The sequence below is a fragment of the Procambarus clarkii genome, chromosome 29 (genome assembly GCF_040958095.1).
Source record: "Procambarus clarkii isolate CNS0578487 chromosome 29, FALCON_Pclarkii_2.0, whole genome shotgun sequence".
Taxonomy (NCBI): domain Eukaryota; kingdom Metazoa; phylum Arthropoda; class Malacostraca; order Decapoda; family Cambaridae; genus Procambarus; species Procambarus clarkii.
The window spans coordinates 24,405,615-24,426,639 of NC_091178.1; the positions used below are offsets into that span (position 1 = coordinate 24,405,615).

Below are 21,025 nucleotides of genomic sequence, written 5' to 3' on the forward strand. Positions count from 1 at the left end.
CACCACCCTGTCTCCACACGCCACCACCACCACCACCACCCCGTCTCCACACACCACCACCACCCCCGTCTCCACACACCACCACCACCCCCGTCTCCACACACCACCACCACCACCACCCCGTCTCCACACACCACCACCACCCCGTCTCCACACACCACCACCACCACCACCACCCCGTCTCCACACACCACCACCACCACCACCACCCCGTCTCCACACACCACCACCACCACCACCACCCCGTCTCCACACACCACCATCACCACCACCCCGTCTCCACACACCACCACCACCCCGTCTCCACACACCACTACCACCCCGTCTCCACACACCGCCACCACCACCCCCGTCTCCACACGCCACCACCACCCCCGTCTCCACACGCCACCACCACCCCGTCTCCACACGCCACCACCCCGTCTCCACACACCACCACCACCACCCTGTCTCCACACACCACCCCCGTCTCCACACACCACCACCCCGTCTCCACACCACCACCACCACCCCGTCTCCACACGCCACCACCACCACCACCCCGTCTCCACACGCCACCACCATCCCGTCTCCACACGCCACCACCATCCCGTCTCCACACGCCACCACCACCCCGTCTCCACACGCCACCACCACCCCGTCTCCACACACCACCACCACCCCCCTCTCCACACACCACCACCACCACCCCGTCTCCACACGCCGCCACCACCACCACCACCACCACCCCGTCTCCACACGCCACTACCACCACGTCTCCACACGCCACCACCACCCCGTCTCCACACACCACCACCACCTCCACCACGGGGTAGATAACATGACGCATGATCGGAAAACATCATTCATTGGAAGCCTACCAGCCATCCAGAAGGAGTGGGAAAGGAACAACAATTCTAATATACAAGGGGCGGAGGCTATAGTCAGGGATGAAACTGAGGCTGAAACTCAGGAAGTTGTAAACTCTGACTCAGTAGGCCAGGATGTAGATGACAGTAAACTAGAAAGTGTAACAGACAGCACTGACAGCTCGATAGGTACAGACACTACGATGGTTCCCGATAGAGCAATTCAGAACAGAAGGACAGACTTATGCAAATTTTATGCAAAGGGCATATGCAGACATAGATATGCTGGTAATAAGAAAGGATTAGAATGCAGTTACCAACATCCCAAAAAATGTTTAAATATGCTTAGGAAAGGTGAGTGTCGATTTGGATCAATATGTAGGTTTTTCCATCCTGACATGTGCCAAACCTCACTGGAGGACAGAAAATGCTATGACCTTAGCTGCCCACACTTTCACGTGAAAGGCACGGAACGTTACATAAAGAGTGGCAAGCAGGATAATGAATTTGGAGGAAACTCTAAATTTTTTATACCAGACCGGCAGAGAATTCAAAAGGAGCAGCATGGAGAGTGTATGGAACTGGATGCCAGATCCACTTGCATTCCAGAATTACAGATACAATTACCCACCGAAAGGGAACTACAACTACGACAGACAACTGCCCTACAACAATCAGTACTGGTCAGAACAAACTCATTATGTCCACGAATAATGGACTTGCCGAAAAAGTCTCCCATTCAAACTATCACTAATAGAGTAACCTCATTCATCTTTGCCAACATACAAGGACTGAAAACAAGAACAAATAACAAAGTACAGTTCATAAATGGCCTCCTCACGGAGTCAAATGCAGTATTTGGAGCTTTCACAGAAACCCATGCAGGGGAATTGTTGGACAGTGAGATCTGGATTCCAGGATATAACCTATACAGGTGTGATAGGAAAATTAGGTCACATGGAGAAGTGGGTCTGTATATTAGGGAAGACCTTGTATGCTCGGAGCTCCTAAACGTTAAAATGAGGTGGTAGAGGTACTGGGATTAAAAATAGAGAAAATAAATTTAGTGATTATACTAATATACAAACCGCCAGATGCAACGGCTGAGGAATTCACAGAACAGATAAGCAAAATAGAGAATAGCCTTGATAATTTGGAGAACCCGATACCTGATATTATCTTCCTAGGTGACTTCAACTTGCCTAGTCTCAGGTGGAAAATAGCAAACAATAATATTATTCCAGGAAATCTATCAAGACCTAACCAACCACAGATTAGAGAACTACTTAGATTCTGTGACAAATTTTCACTCAATCAGCAGATATCGGAGCCAACGAGAAATGAAAATATTCTAGATCTGGTCTTTACGAACAATGAAGACATTATCAGAGACATTACGATATCAGATACCACATATTCAGATCACAAGCTCATTGAAGTGCAAACGACCATCAATACTCAGAATAGACCTAAAACGTTGATAAAGCGAGAGGGGCTATTCAGTAAATTCAATTTTAATAATAAAAGGATAGACTGGGAGATAATAAACAGGGAACTTACAAACATTCCATGGGGAACTGTTCTAAGTAATACAAGTCCTACAGAAGGAATAGAAAAACGGACTTCAGAAGCGTATCAAGTCTGTCTGAAACATGTTCCTTTGAGGAAAGCCAGAAAGAGATCTAACGTAGAAAGAGAACGCAGACGACGCTATAAACGCAGGAAAAAAATAACGGAACTGCTTATGCAGACACGAATTTCCCGTCAAAGAAGGAATAATTTAAATAGGGAGATTGAAGAAATCGAGCGGAAATTGAAACACTCATATGAAACTGAAGAAAGGCAGTTAGAACAGAAAGCCATTCAGGAAATAAAGACAAATCCAAAATATTTCTTCTCATATGCGAAATCAAAAGCAAAAACCACAGCCAGTATTGGACCTATTCGTATAAGTGAAGGTTCATACACGGAGGATGACAAAGAAATTAGTGAAATCCTAAAAAAGCAGTATGAGGACATGTTTAGCACTCCAATAAACAACATGAAGGTGGTAGATCCAGACAATTTCTTTATGCGGGATATTCAAACCCCTGTAAATATAACTGATATAAACACGAGCGCACTAAATTTTGAAAAAGAAATTGAAAACATGCCCATGCACTCGGCCCCAGGTCCAGACTCATGGAATTCAATATTTATAAAGAAATGCAAAGTGCCGGTAGCACAGGCACTCAGTATAGTGTGGAAGAAGAGCTTGGACACGGGGGAGATACCAGATGCACTTAAATTAGCAGACATAGCCCCTCTACACAAGGGAGGGAGCAAAGCATTGGCAAAAAATTATAGACTAGTTGCACTAACATCGCACATCATAAAAGTATTTGAGAGAGTGATTAGGAGTCGGGTCACAAATTTCATGGAGACCAATGACCTTCACAACCCAGGCCAACATGGATTTCGAGCGGGAAGATCGGGCCTCTCACAGCTACTTGAGCACTACGACAAAGTCACTGAGGCATTAGAAGAGAAACAGAATGCTGATGTGATATACACGGACTTCGCAAAGGCTTTCGATAAATGTGACCATGGCGTGATAGCACACAAAATGAGGTCAATGGGAATAACCGGTAAAATAGGACGCTGGATACTCAGTTTTCTGTCAAACAGGACTCAGCGAATAACTGTCAACCATATAAAATCTAGTCCAAGTGCAGTGAAAAGCTCTGTACCTCAGGCTACAGTCCTTGCACCGCTGCTTTTCCTTATTCTCATATCAGATATAGACAAAAATACAAGTCACAGCTTCGTATCATCCTTTGCAGATGACACAAAAATCAGTATGAAAATTACCTCGGCTGAGGACATTGAAAAACTTCAAGCTGATATTAATAAAGTTTTCGACTGGGCATCAGAAAATAACATGATGTTTAACAGTGATAAATTCCAGGTACTCAGGTACGGTAAAAATGAGGACCTTAAACATAATACAGAGTACAAAACACAATCAAATGTACCCATAGTAGGAAAACAGCATGTAAAGGATTTGGGAATAATAATGTATGACGACCTAACGTTTAAGAAGCATAACCAAGCAAATATTGCGACAGCCAGAAAAATGATAGGATGGATTACGAGAACTTTCAAATCCAGGGATCCCATCACAATGGTTATACTCTTCAAGTCACTTGTGTTGTCCCGTCTTGAGTACTGTCCAGTGCTCACTTCCCCCTTCAGAGCAGGAGAGATTGCTGAAATAGAGGGAATACAGAGAACATATACGGCACGCATAGACGCAATAAAGCACCTAAATTATTGGGATCGTTTCAAAGCCCTCCAAATGTACTCGCTAGAAAGAAGACGAGAGAGATATCAAATAATATACACCTGGAAGATACTGGAGGGCCAAGTACCAAATCTATACAGTAAAATAACAACGTACTGGAGTAAACGATATGGAAGAAAATGTAGAATAGAACCAGTGAAGAGCAGAGGTGCCATAGGCACAATCAGAGAACACTGTATAAACATCAGAGGTACGCGGTGGTTCAACGTCCTCCCAGCAAGCATAAGAAATATTGCCGGAACAACCTTGGACATTTTCAAGAGGAAACTAGATTTATTCCTCCAAGGAGTGCCGGACCAACCGGGCTGTGGTGGGTATGTGGGCCTGCGGGCCGCTCCAAGCAACAGCCTGGTGGACCAAACTCTCACAAGTCAAGCCTGGCCTCGGGCCGGGCTTGGGGAGTAGAAGAACACCCAGAACCCCATCAAGCAGGTATCAACGTCTCCACACACACACCACCACTACCACCCCGTCTCCACACACACACCACCACCACCCCGTCTCCACACACCACCACCACCACCCCGTCTCCACACACCACCACCCCGTCTCCACACACCACCACCACCACCACCCCGTCTCCACACACCACCACCACCACCACCCCGTCTCCACACACCGCCACCACCACCCCGTCTCCACACACCACCACCTCCGCCCCATCTCCACACACCACCGCCCCGTCTCCACACACCACCGCCCCGTCTCCACACACCACCGCCCCGTCTCCACACACCACCGCCCCGTCTCCACACACCACCGCCCCGTCTCCACACACCACCGCCCCATCTCCACACACCACCACCACCACGTCTCCACACACCACCGCCCCATCTCCACACACCACCACGTCTCCACACACCACCACCACCACCACGTCTCCACACACCACCACCACCACCACGTCTCCACACACCACCACCACGTCTCCACACACCACCACCACGTCTCCACACACCACCACCACCACCACGTCTCCACACACCACCACCACCACCACCACGTCTCCACACACCACCACCACCACCACCACGTCTCCACACACGACCACCACCACCACCACGTCTCCACACACCACCACCACCACGTCTCCACACACCACCACCACCACCACCACGTCTCCACACACCACCACCACCACCACCACCACGTCTCCACACACCACCACCACCACCACCACGTCTCCACACACCACCACCACCACCACCACGTCTCCACACACCACCACCACCACGTCTCCACACACCACCACCACCACCACCACGTCTCCACACACCACCACCACCACCACCACGTCTCCACACACCACCACCACCACCACCACGTCTCCACACACCACCACCACCACGTCTCCACACACCACCACCACCACGTCTCCACACACCACCACCACCACGTCTCCACACACCACCACCACCACCACCACGTCTCCACACACCACCACCACCACGTCTCCACACACCACCACCACCACGTCTCCACACACCACCACCACCACGTCTCCACACACCACCACCACCACCACGTCTCCACACACCACCACCACCACCACCACCACGTCTCCACACACCACCACCACCACGTCTCCACACACCACCACCACCACCACGTCTCCACACACCACCACCACCACCACCACCACGTCTCCACACACCACCACCACCACCACCACCACGTCTCCACACACCACCACCACCACCACGTCTCCACACACCACCACCACCACCACCACCACCACGTCTCCACACACCACCACCACCACCACCACCACGTCTCCACACACCACCACCACCACCACCACCACGTCTCCACACACCACCACCACCACCACGTCTCCACACACCACCACCACCACCACGTCTCCACACACCACCACCACCACCACGTCTCCACACACCACCACCACCACCACGTCTCCACACACCACCACCACCACCACGTCTCCACACACCACCACCACCACCACCACCACGTCTCCACACACCACCACCACCACCACCACCACCACCACGTCTCCACACACCACCACCACCACCACGTCTCCACACACCACCACCACCACCACCACCACGTCTCCACACACCACCACCACCACCACCACCACCACCACGTCTCCACACACCACCACCACCACCACCACCACGTCTCCACACACCACCACCACCACCACGTCTCCACACACCACCACCACCACGTCTCCACACACCACCACCACCACCACCACGTCTCCACACACCACCACCACCACCACGTCTCCACACACCACCACCACCACCACGTCTCCACACACCACCACCACGTCTCCACACACCACCACCACCACCACGTCTCCACACACCACCACGTCTCCACACACCACCACCACGTCTCCACACACCACCACCACCACCACGTCTCCACACACCACCACCACCACCACGTCTCCACACACCACCACCACGTCTCCACACACCACCACCACGTCTCCACACACCACCACCACCACCACGTCTCCACACACCACCACCACCACCACGTCTCCACACACCACCACCACCACCACGTCTCCACACACCACCACCACCACCACGTCTCCACACACCACCACCACCACCACGTCTCCACACACCACCACCACCACGTCTCCACACACCACCACCACCACGTCTCCACACACCACCACCACCACGTCTCCACACACCACCACCACCACGTCTCCACACACCACCACCACCACCACGTCTCCACACACCACCACCACCACCACGTCTCCACACACCACCACCACCACGTCTCCACACACCACCACCCCGTCTCCACACACCACCACCACCACCCCGTCTCCACACACCACCACCACCACCACGTCTCCACACACCACCACCACCACGTCTCCACACACCACCACCACCACCCCCCCGTCTCCACACACACCACCTCCACCCTGTCTCCACACACACCACCAACACCACCCCGTCTCCACACACCACCACCACCCCGTCTCCACACGCCACCACCACCCCGTCTCCATACTCACCGCCACCACCCCTCTTCCGAACACCACCACCACCATCACAGTACAGTGTCATTAATATATAAAAAATTTAATAAAAGCTTGAGACAGGAAATCTCCCAGAAATCTGGAAAAATGCATAGTTAAAATATTAAGTAAGGCGATAGAAAGGAAACACTAAATTACAAATTGGTGGTGTCCTTGACAATGTTTTTTTATGTTAAGTGCTGGAGACATTAATGAGGTCGAGAATGTTGAAGTATCTGGAGAGTACTGACTATGTGTCAAAAGGTCAGCAGGGATTTAGAAAGGAAAGTTGTATGTGACAAGCTTAACTGAGTTCTATATGTTCTGTAAGTTCTATAAAATCTATAAGTTCTTAAACGAAAAAGTCAGAAAAAAGGTAGGTTGGGTAGATTGTGTTTTCATATAAGGTTAACAAAGCACTTGACACTCTTCCACATGAACGACAGGCCGTCAAAGATGGAGAATCAGGTTGGGATCACATGGAAAACACTGAACAGGGAAAAGGAGTACCTAAAGGAGAGAAAACAAAAAAAAATCAGTCAGAGAGTACGTTTCAAGATGTATGAATGTAACAGATGTAGTCTCACAAGACTCGATCCTGGGACCGCTGCTGTTTCAAATTTATGTTAAAGACTTACCCAAGGAAGTGAGCTCGTACATGTCAATGTTTGCAGATGATGCAAAGCTTATAAGGAATGCAAAAAATGCAGGAAGAATGCAAAAGTTATAGGAAGCCCTAAACAATCTCGAGGAGTGATCACACAAATGGTTTCTTGAATTCATATCCAGTAAGTCTAAGATTATGAAGATGGGAAAGTTAGAGGAGACCAAAAGTCCTCTACACCATAAGGGAAAAGGCAACTACAGCAATTGCAAAGACAAGATGATTAAGGAGTGCATATTGTTTTAAGAATAATGCCAGAGGTATTATGCCATGCCTTTTATTAAAGTCCCCCATGTGCAGGAAGTCACAAAGAATGAATTCTATAATGCACAACTATCAAATAAAGACATGGACGAAAGTAGAGTTGGAGCTCTGGTATGAGATGCTTTCATGCGTGGAACGCACCCCAGAATTGGTAATGTTCATATAACCTATGATGGCCGACTTGAGATTAGATCAGGACAGAATAGCTACACATAGGCTTGCTTTCAGGAAAAAGCAGCGAACGGAACAACTCATGAACTACAATCAGCTTTAAACAAAATCTTAGAGGAACCGGAGCAGTAGGAACAACAGCAACTGCAGCAGCAGCTAGCCGTAACCAAAGAAAAAAGACCAAGGTCCATCCTCCTCCAAGCGGAGAATACAGGCTCAGTGAAAGACCCAACAATTCAACATAACCAACGTGAAACTTGGTATTATGAAACCTTAGAAGGACGGGCTGGACCGAAGGGAACGATACAATCGAGGAGACAGAGGAAACGGAGGATGGAATGGATCAAATGAACGTGGCTACAACAGGCAAAGAAAGAGAGGAGGACCCTACCTAGACGGAGGACAACGGCTTGGAGATTGAAACAGCTGGAGGAACAACAACGGAAGGGGAGGCAGTTAAAGGAAACGGTGGTATCAGAAATCGGACTCACGCGGACAGAAAAAGCGTTTTAGGTAAAGGACTTTCCTTTGTCTTAGAACCACCAGTGTTGGTTAAACGCCAAAATAGGCAGGATAGTCAGGGCTCGACAAGACTTGGGTGATGTGGAACTCCTATAAAGTCTGTCTAAATAGATCACTTGTGAAGTTTGTCTCACAGTCACTTTAAATTTCCTATGTACAATTCCTCCTATATAAGAGTTCTAACACATATATGATGAATCACCATTTTTTGTTACACAGTATTGACAAGTTGACATGCGCGACTTTCTAGATAGCTTCAGCTTAAAGTAGTATACCAGAGATTGAATTACATAGTGTAAATACGACAGATTATTAGCCGAACTGAAATACTTAATATAGTCTAACCGATTCCAAACAATGCACGAAAGCCATAAAACATTAGACAATAATATTTTGTATATGTGAAAATGTTGTTACATACTACACTAAAGTGTAATTGCATGAAATAAAGTATTGCTGAAGGCTGCAGTGTAATATAGCATAACTTATAGATGGGATGCTATCTTGAGGTTATCTTGAGATTATTTCAGGGCTTTAGTGTCCCCTTGGCCCGGTCCTCGAACAGGCCTCCACCCCCCAGGAAGCAGCCCGTGACAGCTGACTAACTCCCAGGTACCTATTTACTGCAAGGTAACAGGAGCATCAGGGTGAAAATAACTCTGCCCATTGTTTCTTGCCGGCGCCCGGATCGAACCCGTGACCACAAGATCACGCGTCCAGTGTTCTGTCCACTACATTGGCTGAGCGGCTCCCGGCTCCCGGTGCTCCCTCCTCCTTACAGCAACACAGATCAGGACTTCTCGAACGTATAGATTATCAAAAGTGAACTTTTATATTTTGGTTAAAAGTAAATTGTACTTCAAGAATGTAAACACCTATTTTATGTGAAATTATTCGTGTATAATTTGAATAAATTGTATAAGTTATTTTGAAAGAGTTGATGACTGATGGATGCAATCATCTGGTTCATCTGGATGCAATCATTCAATATTTTAAACATATTCCACTCACCCTTTTTTGTACTGGTTGGATAATTTAGATTATAATAGACGGAGGTAGATGGTGTTCCCTGCAGGGAACTACACAGTAGTTCAATGCCCGTGAGGCCGCAGTCGTCAGGGGTCATGGTGATGTTGACGTAGGTGTCGTGCTGTCAACACAAACTCTTCATTATTAACTTTTAATTCGATATTTTCATAGTTAAGGCTGGTCTCAACCAAAAATATATTGTTGAGCTGAAATTATCTTCTGAATTAACAATGCGTGAAGACAACATAGAAACACTGAATGGCTGACAGTAAAAAATTGCACTATGAATCTTCAACAGTTCAAAACCATTCGATGTCCAATGAAGATAATGTGCACTACTAATCTTTTCCTTGTCACATATACATGAGAGCTGTTGATGGTGCCAAATGTGCAACAAATATTGTCCCTGTGCTGTATGGTGAGCACATACAGGGGTCACTATGGCATTAGCTGACTTCATCCATCACTATTAGTCACTGAAATGTTTATCTGAAATTCATACAGTCTCATCTCAACAATATCAACACCATTAGCATTATCAGACCCGTCAACTACAGACGCTCCAACCTGCCACTGCCACCAACACTTGTCCTGTACAACGTACATATATTTCAAAAGTTCCCTTTCATCTCAAACAATTTTGTTTTAAGTTTTGCCTTATCCTATATTGCACGCACTATATACCCCATCCCCCCCTCACACTACCCTCTCTAGATAATTTTTTCCTTCACACTGCTCTCGCTACATACCTCTTCCCCTCACACTGCGCTCTCTTCACAACTTTCCTTCCCACTGCGCCTCTACATACCCTCTTTCTCTTAGCCTGCGCCCTCTTCAAATATCTTTCCCTCACACTGCGCTAGCTACACACCCCTTTCCCTCAAACTGCGCTCGCTATATAATCTTTCCCTTCACTCTGCGCTCTTTACAGACCCCCCTTCTCCTCACAGTGCGTTCTCTACGTACCCTTTTGCCTCACACTGCGCCCTCTACATACCTCTTCCACTGACACTGCGCCGTCTATATACCCCTCCCCTTCCCTCTGCACTCTCGACATACCTCTTTCCCTCACACTGCGCCCTCTGCATACATCTTCCCCTAACACTGCGCCATGCGCAATCATTTCCTCTCGTCCTGTGCTCTTCCAACCTGTTATCCCTCACACTGTCATCACTAATACATTGTCCTTCACACTGCATTTTACCAGACATTTATCTTCTCACTGTTCCATATACAACTTCTTCCTCCACCTTGTGCCTACTATTAACCCTTATCTCTCTCACACTATGCCCTTTAGAAATGTTCCACCTCCCTACCACATCACGTGTCTTACCCACAGTGTGTAGCCGTAGACGTAGTATCCCTCCTCACACATGAGGTCGCCCGTCCAAGTGCCCCATATGCCAGGTACGTTCTGTCTCACTCGTACAGCTGTAGACAAGATTTTCTTTTCACCGTAAGCTTTCAACGTTAAAATGTGCCAAGTGTTAGAGGCAGCATTATTTAAAATATAATAATGACTATCTGTCAATGCCCTAAAAGGAGCAAATTATAATCCTTACATGGATTAAACCTCTTATCCAACTTGATAAGTGGTTTAACAACAGTAAAATAAACCTGCAAGCTTTTGCGTTTGCAATAAGGATGCCGACGAATCAATTTAATTACCAATGGTAGAAAACAACAAAGGCTACCGCGGACACCCTACCCAACTGAATACACCGCCTCACTATTAAACAAAGGACAGGAAGATACAGCTTCGCCCCAATACCCCCTCCCCCCCAAAAAAAACGACATGTACTACCCCCAACGCACATAATTATCAGTAAAATTATCCCCCAATCTTTCCCCAAGCAACCAACGTAATTCCCAATTCGAGTAACGTAACCGACCTTCCAAAAATCCCAGCGTTTTATCCACTGTACACCCCTCCCGCCTCCCAACCCACACACAATAAAGATAATCCGATATAACCAAAAGTACAGTATTACGGACCCTCCTACAAGTAGCCTGAACATCAAACATCAATAAGCGTAAAGGGGTAATACAGAACGCCGACCCGCAAAAACGCAGAAGCGTCCCAGTCAACGAATCCACCAACCTCGCCCGACCTGGGCAAAAATAAAACACATGAAATGCAGTCTCCAGCCCTCCACAAAGGTCACACCCAGTACTATCCTTAATTCCAAACCTCAGCAGCTGCTCGTTAGTCGCAAGCGACTTGTGTAAATACCGGTACAGGAATTCCCTCTGCGACGGAGCTAGAAACTTCAAATGGAGCGATTGCCACACCACCACCCAATCAAAAAGAGGAAACGAGTCTTCCACAGCAGGGGCGACGAAAGGACGCAATTCCTCATACACCCTCCGACACGTAAAAAAACAAGAACCTCTCCACACGACAAAGCCTCTGGAGGACATCAATTGCACAAGTATAAAAGGGAGGCGATAGAAACGCAGTCTCTGAACACAAAGGCAATCTCAACAGATAATTTATATGCATCGTACAATAATATAATCCAAAAGAGAACACACCGGCCCCCTCTAAGAGCCCCTTCTTAAACGTGACAAAAAATATCGCCAACGCCTTATAATATACATCGAACAATCCAATCCCGCCTCACAATTTTGGCAAACAGAGCGTAGACCTATGTATCGGATAATTCCTCCCACCCCATAAGTATCGAAAAGCCCCCTTATTGATGGCCAATGCAAACTGCCGACTCAACGGAAAGGTATGCGCAATATACCAAGCTTTGGAAAGAACCTTGCAGTTTAGAAGCAGCCCCCCTATTAAAGAAAGTTAACCTCCTCCCATGTAAACATGAAATTGAACCCAAAACCCCTCTAGAGACTGCCTCCCAGTTCTCCCACAAGGACATCGCACACGTTTTACACCTCCAGATGCCAAGAATCCGAATCAAGTCCACAACCGAGAACCATGGCACCCCCCCCCCCCACGATGGCCGAGAAGCCCAGGCACCAAGCCCCATCATACAAGATTTCTTCCGATTTAGCACCGTTCCCGTCGCCCAATGAAAACGAGCCAGTACATCCTGCACCACAAGAACCGACTCCTCCGTCGAGACAAACACACTCGTGTCTTTCGCATACCCTACAACAGGTACCAGCAAACCATTCGGGAGAGGCGGCGGCACAAGAGAATGATGGGACCACAAAGCTATATACAGAGGTTCCTGAAATAGAATAAACAGGACTATAAAAAGGGGACAACCTTGGCGGACCGACCTCCCAAGGGAAAAGGGGGCACTCAACACCCTGTTAATACAAACACTACTCTGGCAATCCCTATACAGCATTCTGACCCAAGAGACGAACTGCGGCCCAAACCCAACCCTCTCCTTTACCTGAAACACAAAACTCATATCCACCCTATCAAAAACTTTGGACTAATTTAAATTTATCAACGCCGAGGAAACAACATTGAAAGATAATAAATCATATCCCTCATCAAATTATTACAGTAGACCATCGACCTACCCGGAACACCACAAAACTGCCCCGGCGAAACACACTTCCCCAAAACCAACTAAAGTCTATTTGCCAGTAACTTTGAAAAAAAAATTATAGTCCTGATTCAGGAGAGACAACGGTTTTCAATTCGAGGGCAGCTGCACATCCCCCAATTTTGGTAGGAGGCGAATAATACCAAACGATTGTGACCCACTAATGACACCCTGCCTCAGGCTATACCGCACCACCTCTGAGAAGTCCGACCAAAGCACCCCCCCCCCCCCATAAGCAGCCATAGAATTTTGCCGGTAACCCATCAGACCCAGGCGCCTTCCCATTCGCCAACCCCCGAACCACCTCCCAAATCTCCCTATCCGTAAACTCCCTCAGTAACGGTACAGTGTCCTCAACAGACAACACATTTTGACAAAAACTAAGAAAATACTCACAATCAGCCGAAACACACTCCACCTTCCTATACAAACCCTCCAATTCCTCCCGAACATAACACACCAACCCATCAGTATTAGTGAGGACCATACCATCCACCCTGTGAATACTCCATCCCGCAACCCATTTATCCTTCTCTTCAACAAGACAATCTCATCAAACCTATCTAAACCCTGGTCCATAAGCCCATAAAGCTGACGCAATCGAGCCTGCAACAAATTCAAAAGACCATACCATTCCGCCGCAAGGCACTTCGATAAACGAACAAAGAAATGTTTGCACTCCACTTTACACCAGTCCCACCAATCCAACAGAGACACAAATTCAGGTTTCCGCCTCACCAGCGCTCTCCACATTACACCAAATTCCTCCATCACCAGCGGGAATCTAAGCAAACTACAATTTAGCTTCCACCAACCCCTACCCAACCCCATCTGATCATTTACAACAACAACGCCCACCACCACCGTACTATGGTCCAAAAAACAGACCGGAACAGTGGCCCAGGAGCGGACCTGTCTATAAGATTTGTGCACCTACACAAGATCAATGCGAGTACCATAATCCCCACTAACAAAAGTATAGGCCAGGACACCACTCGCCAGAAAACAGGTATCACGGAAGTGTACAGACTGCAACGTCCTAACTAAAGCAGGAGAGACAGACGCCTGAGTAAGAGTGCTACAGTCCTGAACCGAAATTACACAAAGTCACCACCAAAAATCCTGCTCCTCTTATCATTCTGTAAAAAATAAAGCAAACCATCCGAGAACAACTCCTCCCTCTCAGCTCGCCTATGCATCCCTGAGGGTAAACTATCTATCTTGAGATGATTTCGGGGCTTTAGTGTCCCCGCGGCCCGGTCTTCGACCAGGACTCCACCCCCAGGAAGCAGCCCGTGACAGCTGAGTAACACCCAGGTACCTATTTTAATGCTAGGTAACAGGGGCATAGGGTGAAAGAAAATCTACCCATTGTTTCTCGCCGGCGCCTGGGATCGAACCCAGGATCACAAGTCCAGCGTGCTGTCCGCTCGGCTCCCTCCTTTTATATTTACAAATACAACTCACTGGTTTCAAACAGGGTGCATACACATTCAGCAAGGGAAACACAGAACCCATAAACGACACATGCGCCAAAATTACATTACCACAGTCATTCATTTCCGAACTCACCACTACCACACTCGCCCTCTTCGCCAACAAGATCATCGTGCCGCCCTTTGATAACACCGGAGGGTTCAGCAACACCTCGAAATTTTCCAACACCTCCAGACGGTCAATGCACCTTACATTATGCTCCTGAGTAAATATAACATCCAACTTGTGATAGCGGGCCAAAGACACAAGCTGATGTTGCTTCAAACGGCAATTCAACCCATTAACGTTCAATGTCACACAAGTCATCCACACATCCATTGAGAAAATAAACAGAGAGGACTACACTCACACAATACTATCACTACATCCCAGGGTAGCATCGCACCCAACAGAAGAGCCCTCAACCCCATCCCCCAAAACTACAGCAGAGGGAGCCACATCGGCAAGCTTACCCTCGGAACTCTTCTGGAACCTTACTACCAAATCGCCCCCTACCGACTTTTCCTGGACCCCCTTAACAATATCCCACCAATCCACATTCTGTGTACCTCCAGGTGGTGGACCACTTCCACGAATTTTAGGGATGCCATCATCCATCACAGACACGCCTCCACCAGAAGGCAGAATATCCGAGTCGGACGGAACCATAGGGTCACACTGCACAGCCATCAAGGAAGGGGGGGGGGGGGGGGGGTGCCGTCTCCCAACCTCTTCCTTGCATCTAGGATATTCTGAAAAGAATCCCCAAATTTCCGTCGCTTCAGGCTGTGCTGCCCACCGCCGACAGGCAACATGCACTATGCTTCACGTCATCCAGAACTGCGACTGGGAGCATGTATATCCTCCATATGCACTTCCGCCACCACCTCAGTTGTCCGAGTAGCAGGCCGAGCCGCATCAACACCATCACGGATCACATGCTGCGGGTTCCGATGCATACCAATCGACTCAGCACTGGAACACACATCTATCGATGATTTGCCAACCAGTGCATCTACCACCTCACCAGAGTTGGCAGTCACCGCAGCACACTCGTCCTCGGAGCCGGCCGGCACGGGCACGCACGGGCTTGTAGGGAGATCAACACCCCCATCAGACCATCCGGGAGACGACACAGCAGTACGTACGTCATCTCCACCAGTACAAACCAATGAAGCAGCACTTGTAGAACCCAGATTGGCATCATCCACCACGGCATCCGTTCTCATACAAGGGGCACTACTCAGAACCGAGAGATCTTCTTGCTCGTGCAAAGGAGGAAAATCGTTTTCATTAAACAGGTTAACCCATTCATACATCCGAGTGGTGCAGGCAGCAGCCACATGGCCAACATGACCACACTTGAAACATGTCCGAGTCTGAACCCGGTAGACGAAGACAACCGTATAGTCAGCAATCGATAGAGAAGAAGGCACATTTCCACGAAGAACCATCTTAGCCGTCCTGTAATCATTAATGAGTCCCTTGACGGCTCCGGACGTGTTCCTACACTCACGAATAAATTCCACACGCCCATACCTGGCATGAGCCCGACGGAGAAGATCCTCTGACATTTCAATCAGATAATTTTTAATAAACACATATATGTACTCTTCTTCTTGAGAATAGGTGCAGTTTGCATGAAGGGTTAACCCTCCCGATGACTGCACCAGCACAGATGTAAGGAGACCCGTTGACGGTTAGGAGGAGAAGAAAGTCAAAAGCGGTAGATGTGACGGGCCGCAGAGAGAGGAGTAGACATTAGAGGGAGACATCTCGCACCAGGGGGCAGGGCGTCGTGGTCATGGCGGCAGCTGATCCACGTACGGCATAGCAGTGTGCACAAGACGGGAACTAATACTTCTCCAGAAAATTGTGTATCGGAAAGCACAAGCAGTACACTTCCCAAATCACCCACAGGTCAGCGGGCAGCAGGCCACTAGGCGGCGCCCTCGGCTGAGACATCCTATCCGGCACCCTATAAACTCCTTCTCCGACGATACCCAGATAGTAGACGAGCACCACGGGATCGGAAGCACCCGGGCATCTCGATAAGGGCCCAACTCCGGACCCTCACAGGGCACGACCCCAGCAGACGGGACTAGGCAACCCCCAGCCCGGAGCAAGGAAGGAGGGGGAACAGCAGGGGATGCAGGCGCGGCATCGACCCCACCACCGGGCACAGGAGCCGAGGCCCCCCGGCGCACATCTTTCCGCAACATCACGACGAGGTCCCGATCATCAGGGACAACCCCCCACTGCGGAGATCCAACAGCAGGTGACGCAGGAAGGGGGACACAGGTAGCAACTTCGGAGCCCCGCACAACACCATCATCCACGGCGGGGGACGCCAGCTGAGCACCATACTCCCCTACCTCCTCCCAAGGCACACCACAAAGGGGAGACACACTCCGAGCCCGCCGCGAATGCTTCGAGACAGGCTGCACCACACCACGCCCAGCAGGCCCCTCCGCAGGCATGGCCACCATCTTCACATCCACACAGGCCACACCCGCACTGTCCAAAGAGTCCACAAAGGCCACATCACCTACACTGTCTACATCATCCAGGGAAACAGCCTCAGAGCACCAACGCGCACGCTTCTGCAAAGGAATGGAAAGAGCAGAACTACAGTCGTCAACGCACACAGACATTGCAGGCACCTCACCATGCCGAAGCACCCCCTCCAAAACAGCAGAACCCGCGTCCCCGGAAGCCGGTATCACATCCACAGGCGGGGGCGGGACATGGACCTCCACCGGGACACCCTTCACGACACGCAGCGCAGGCGACGGCCCGACACCCACACACACTGGCTCAATAACCCCAGGGGCCACAGCAGTCACCTGACGTGTCGCACGGGCCGTACAACTCGCCTCAACAGGCGGAGCAGCAGACAGGCAATCAGGCGCCTCAGGCACAGCACCCACACTGTCCTCAGAACTGTCCGAACGCAACAGGGGCGGAAAATCCTCCGCACGAAGAACATGCACCCGACCAGTCGCTCCCACGTCGCAGCCAGATGACCCTCGTGACCACACCAATAACAGGTGCGTGGTTGACCCCAGTACTGGCAGCGGAGCGTGTAACCCAACACGGACATCGACGATGGGACACTACACCTCGGCGACATCGTCAGGGTGCGGGAGCCGTCAAGCATACCAACACAGTGCCCGGCAACGACCTTGTTCCGACGAATACCTAACACTGTCCCAAATCGTTCGAAACAGGAGGTTAAAAAGTCGTCCTGAAATTCGAAGGGGACACCATGCACGGTCACAGACGTCAAGGTGACACTAAGATTCACCACCTTAACTGAGCCAGCAGTATCAGGGAGAGGGTAAACACGCCCCTCACACCGCTCGAAAAACGCCTGAAAGGCAGCCTGGAGGCGGAACTTGACCACAGCACGGTGGCCCTGAAGCAGCTGGATGCCCACCAGGTCAGACAGCTGCACATGCAGCACGTCCACCAAGGCGACGCCAACCAATGGATGGTCCACCGGCACCGTAAACGCGAGACCAGCCGACAACGTCCTCTTCATTGGAGGGCGAGACGTCCCCATGGCTAAGCAAACGTCACCCTGTCAGTGGCAAACCACCACCAGCAGAGCAAACAAGCAATCACCCAACGGAAACACTAGCTAGGAACAGAGAGACCTCAGGAACGTCCGACCTGGCCGGCGGTCACCACGCAACCCCGTACATGTACTCAACACTCAAATTCGTCAGTCACAGAGCCTCGACCGTTGCTCAGCCGCACCTCCCGATCCTCATACTTGTCGATAAACTGCCGGAACAAGCCATTCTCGGCAAACTTCACCACCACTCTGTCCTCGCGAATGACCTGCAGACCAACGAGATCTTCCACTTTCACGTTCATAACATCAAACTGAGTGTTGCTGATGACTTTAATATCCACCTTACAGGTCAGTTTCAGCCCAGTCGACTCCTTCCTCCGCAATCGCGACACGTAAGTTCCCATACTGAGACGGCAAAACAGTCACCCCGCAGTGGCAAACGACCACTCTCCAGGGCAACCGAGAAGCGTCGAATGTAAACACCAACAGAGACCTCAGGAACGTGCGACCTGGCTGGTGGTTCAGAGTGGTCTCTCTTGGCCAAGTGCCCGATATGCCAGGTTCCTTCTGTCTCACTCGTACAGCTGTAGACAAGATTTTCTTTTCACCGTAAGCTTTAAACGTTAAAATGTGCCATGTGTTAGAGGCAGCATTATTTAAAATATAATAATGACTATCTGTCAATGCCCTCAAAGGAGCAAATTATAATCGCTACATGGATTAAACCTCTTATCCAGCTTGATAAGTGGTTTAACAACAATAAAATAAACCTGCAAGATTTTGGGTTTGCAATAAGGATGTCGACGAATCAATTTAATTACCAGCTACCATAATTGAGGCTAACAATTAAGCAAGTTTAAAAAAAGATAAGCGAATACAGTAATTATGAGAAATTAATGAGCTTGTCCAACTGTATAGTTCATCAAAAGTATAAAAGTATTTATGAATTATGAATAGGCAACCCTTCACCAGATCAAGTCCATTCTATCCAGCGGTCGATCCCAAAGACGCATTCATGAATTTTAACATGCTGTTCATTCAAAACAGGATTTTTCTAAAAATCAAACTGTTCTTGTTATATATTTGCATATTTAGGCATTGGTTATGTTAGATGTCTAGGTTCTGTTTGCAATTATTTTTATTTACAGTACGTGGGTGAAGCATTTCAACCCGTCCTCGACTCAAGTCCATTACATTCAGCGGTCAACCCCACAGACGCATTCATAAATTTTAACATGCTGTTCATTCAAAACGGGATTTTTCTCAAGTATAAATAAATATTATAATATATTGGCATTTTGTGTATATATAGGCATAGGATAGGTTAGGTCAGGTGTTTAGGTTCTGATGGAGATTATTTGTATTTGTAGTACGTGGGTGAAGCATTTATAGCGTTGTGATTCGAACAAAATTCGTCAGTGAAGCACTTGTTCCGGATATGTTCAAACGTCAGCAGTTGTGAGTCGTGTGTAAACCACTTTTCATTCATAAACAGGGGGTTTGGCGGGAGCATGGAATCACTTTTGGATCTTTGTTTGGAGGACAGGCTGAGCATTTACAGCGTTGTGTCGAACAAAAGTCGTTAGCAAAGCACTTGTTTGAGAAGTATTTGAACGTCATCAGTTGTGAGTCGTGTGTAAATCGTCTTTTTCACAAACAAGGGCTTTGGCGGGTGCACGGAAAGGTCTATGGCCTTTGCTGATGAGGACTGGATAAACGCCAACCAGCAGGAGTCGAGCCAACCAGTATACCAACTAGTGTCAGTAAACGGATCTTAACCGGACTTCCCGTCCTCACATTCAAAGATCCACATTCGTTAATCCAGCCGCCAAGCCCCCTGTTTATGAATGAAATGTGGTTTACACACATGATTTTCTACTGATGACGTCCAAACACTTCCGGAACAATTGCTTCGCTGCGACCTTTATACAACGCAGTAAATGCTTCACCAACGTACTACAAATACTAGCCCGTCCTTCAAATTAATGACCCAAAAGCACAGCCTGTCCTAAAAACAAAGACCCAAAAGTGATTCCATGCACCCGCCACACCCCGTTTATGAATGAAAAACGGTTTCCACATGACTGACAACGGTTCCGGAACAAGTGCTTCACTGACAAATTTTGTTCGAATCACAACGCTGTAAATGCTTCACCCACGTACTACAAATACAAATAATCGCCAACAGAACCTAAACACCTAACCTAACCTTACCTATGCCTATATATGAATAATATGCTAATATGCAGGCGATGAGTCACAATAACGTGGCTGAAGTATGTTGACCAGACCACACACTAGAAATTGAAGGGACGACGACGTTTCGGTCCGTCCTGGACCATTCTCAAGTCGATTGTGTGCAGTCAACTGCACACTGCAACTGCAACCCTGAATGTGAAACAATAACTTTCATTTTGATATTGAGGTGTAATTTAAGTGCGAACTCATAACTAAATCTTTATCTTTATCACAATCGACTTGAGAATGGTCCAGGACGGACCGAAACGTCGTCGTCCCTTCAATTTCTAGTGTGTGGTCTGGTCAAAATATGCTAATATATTATAATATTGATTTATACAATA

General features: G+C 48.6%; 1 protein-coding gene across 3 annotated transcripts in view; it reads right to left on the reverse strand.

The window, feature by feature from the left end:
- The window catches only part of LOC138369816 (uncharacterized), a 54,825-nt gene extending 35,834 nt beyond the window's left edge, over positions 1–18,991 (reverse strand). Inside the window, exons 1-3 of one of the 3 annotated variants that reach the window (XM_069333559.1) lie at positions 18,785–18,991; positions 11,194–11,291; positions 9,843–9,981 (exon numbers count right to left, since the gene is read on the reverse strand). In XM_069333559.1, the coding sequence (XP_069189660.1) occupies positions 9,843–9,981; positions 11,194–11,235 (181 nt within the window). In that variant the 5' untranslated portion in view covers positions 11,236–11,291; positions 18,785–18,991. Of the gene's footprint in view, positions 1–9,842; positions 9,982–11,193; positions 11,292–18,302; positions 18,402–18,522; positions 18,727–18,784 lie in introns of those variants that run through there. The other 2 variants (XM_069333560.1, XM_069333561.1) reach the window with 2 other exon arrangements.
- Positions 18,992–21,025: the final 2,034 nt, after the last annotated feature.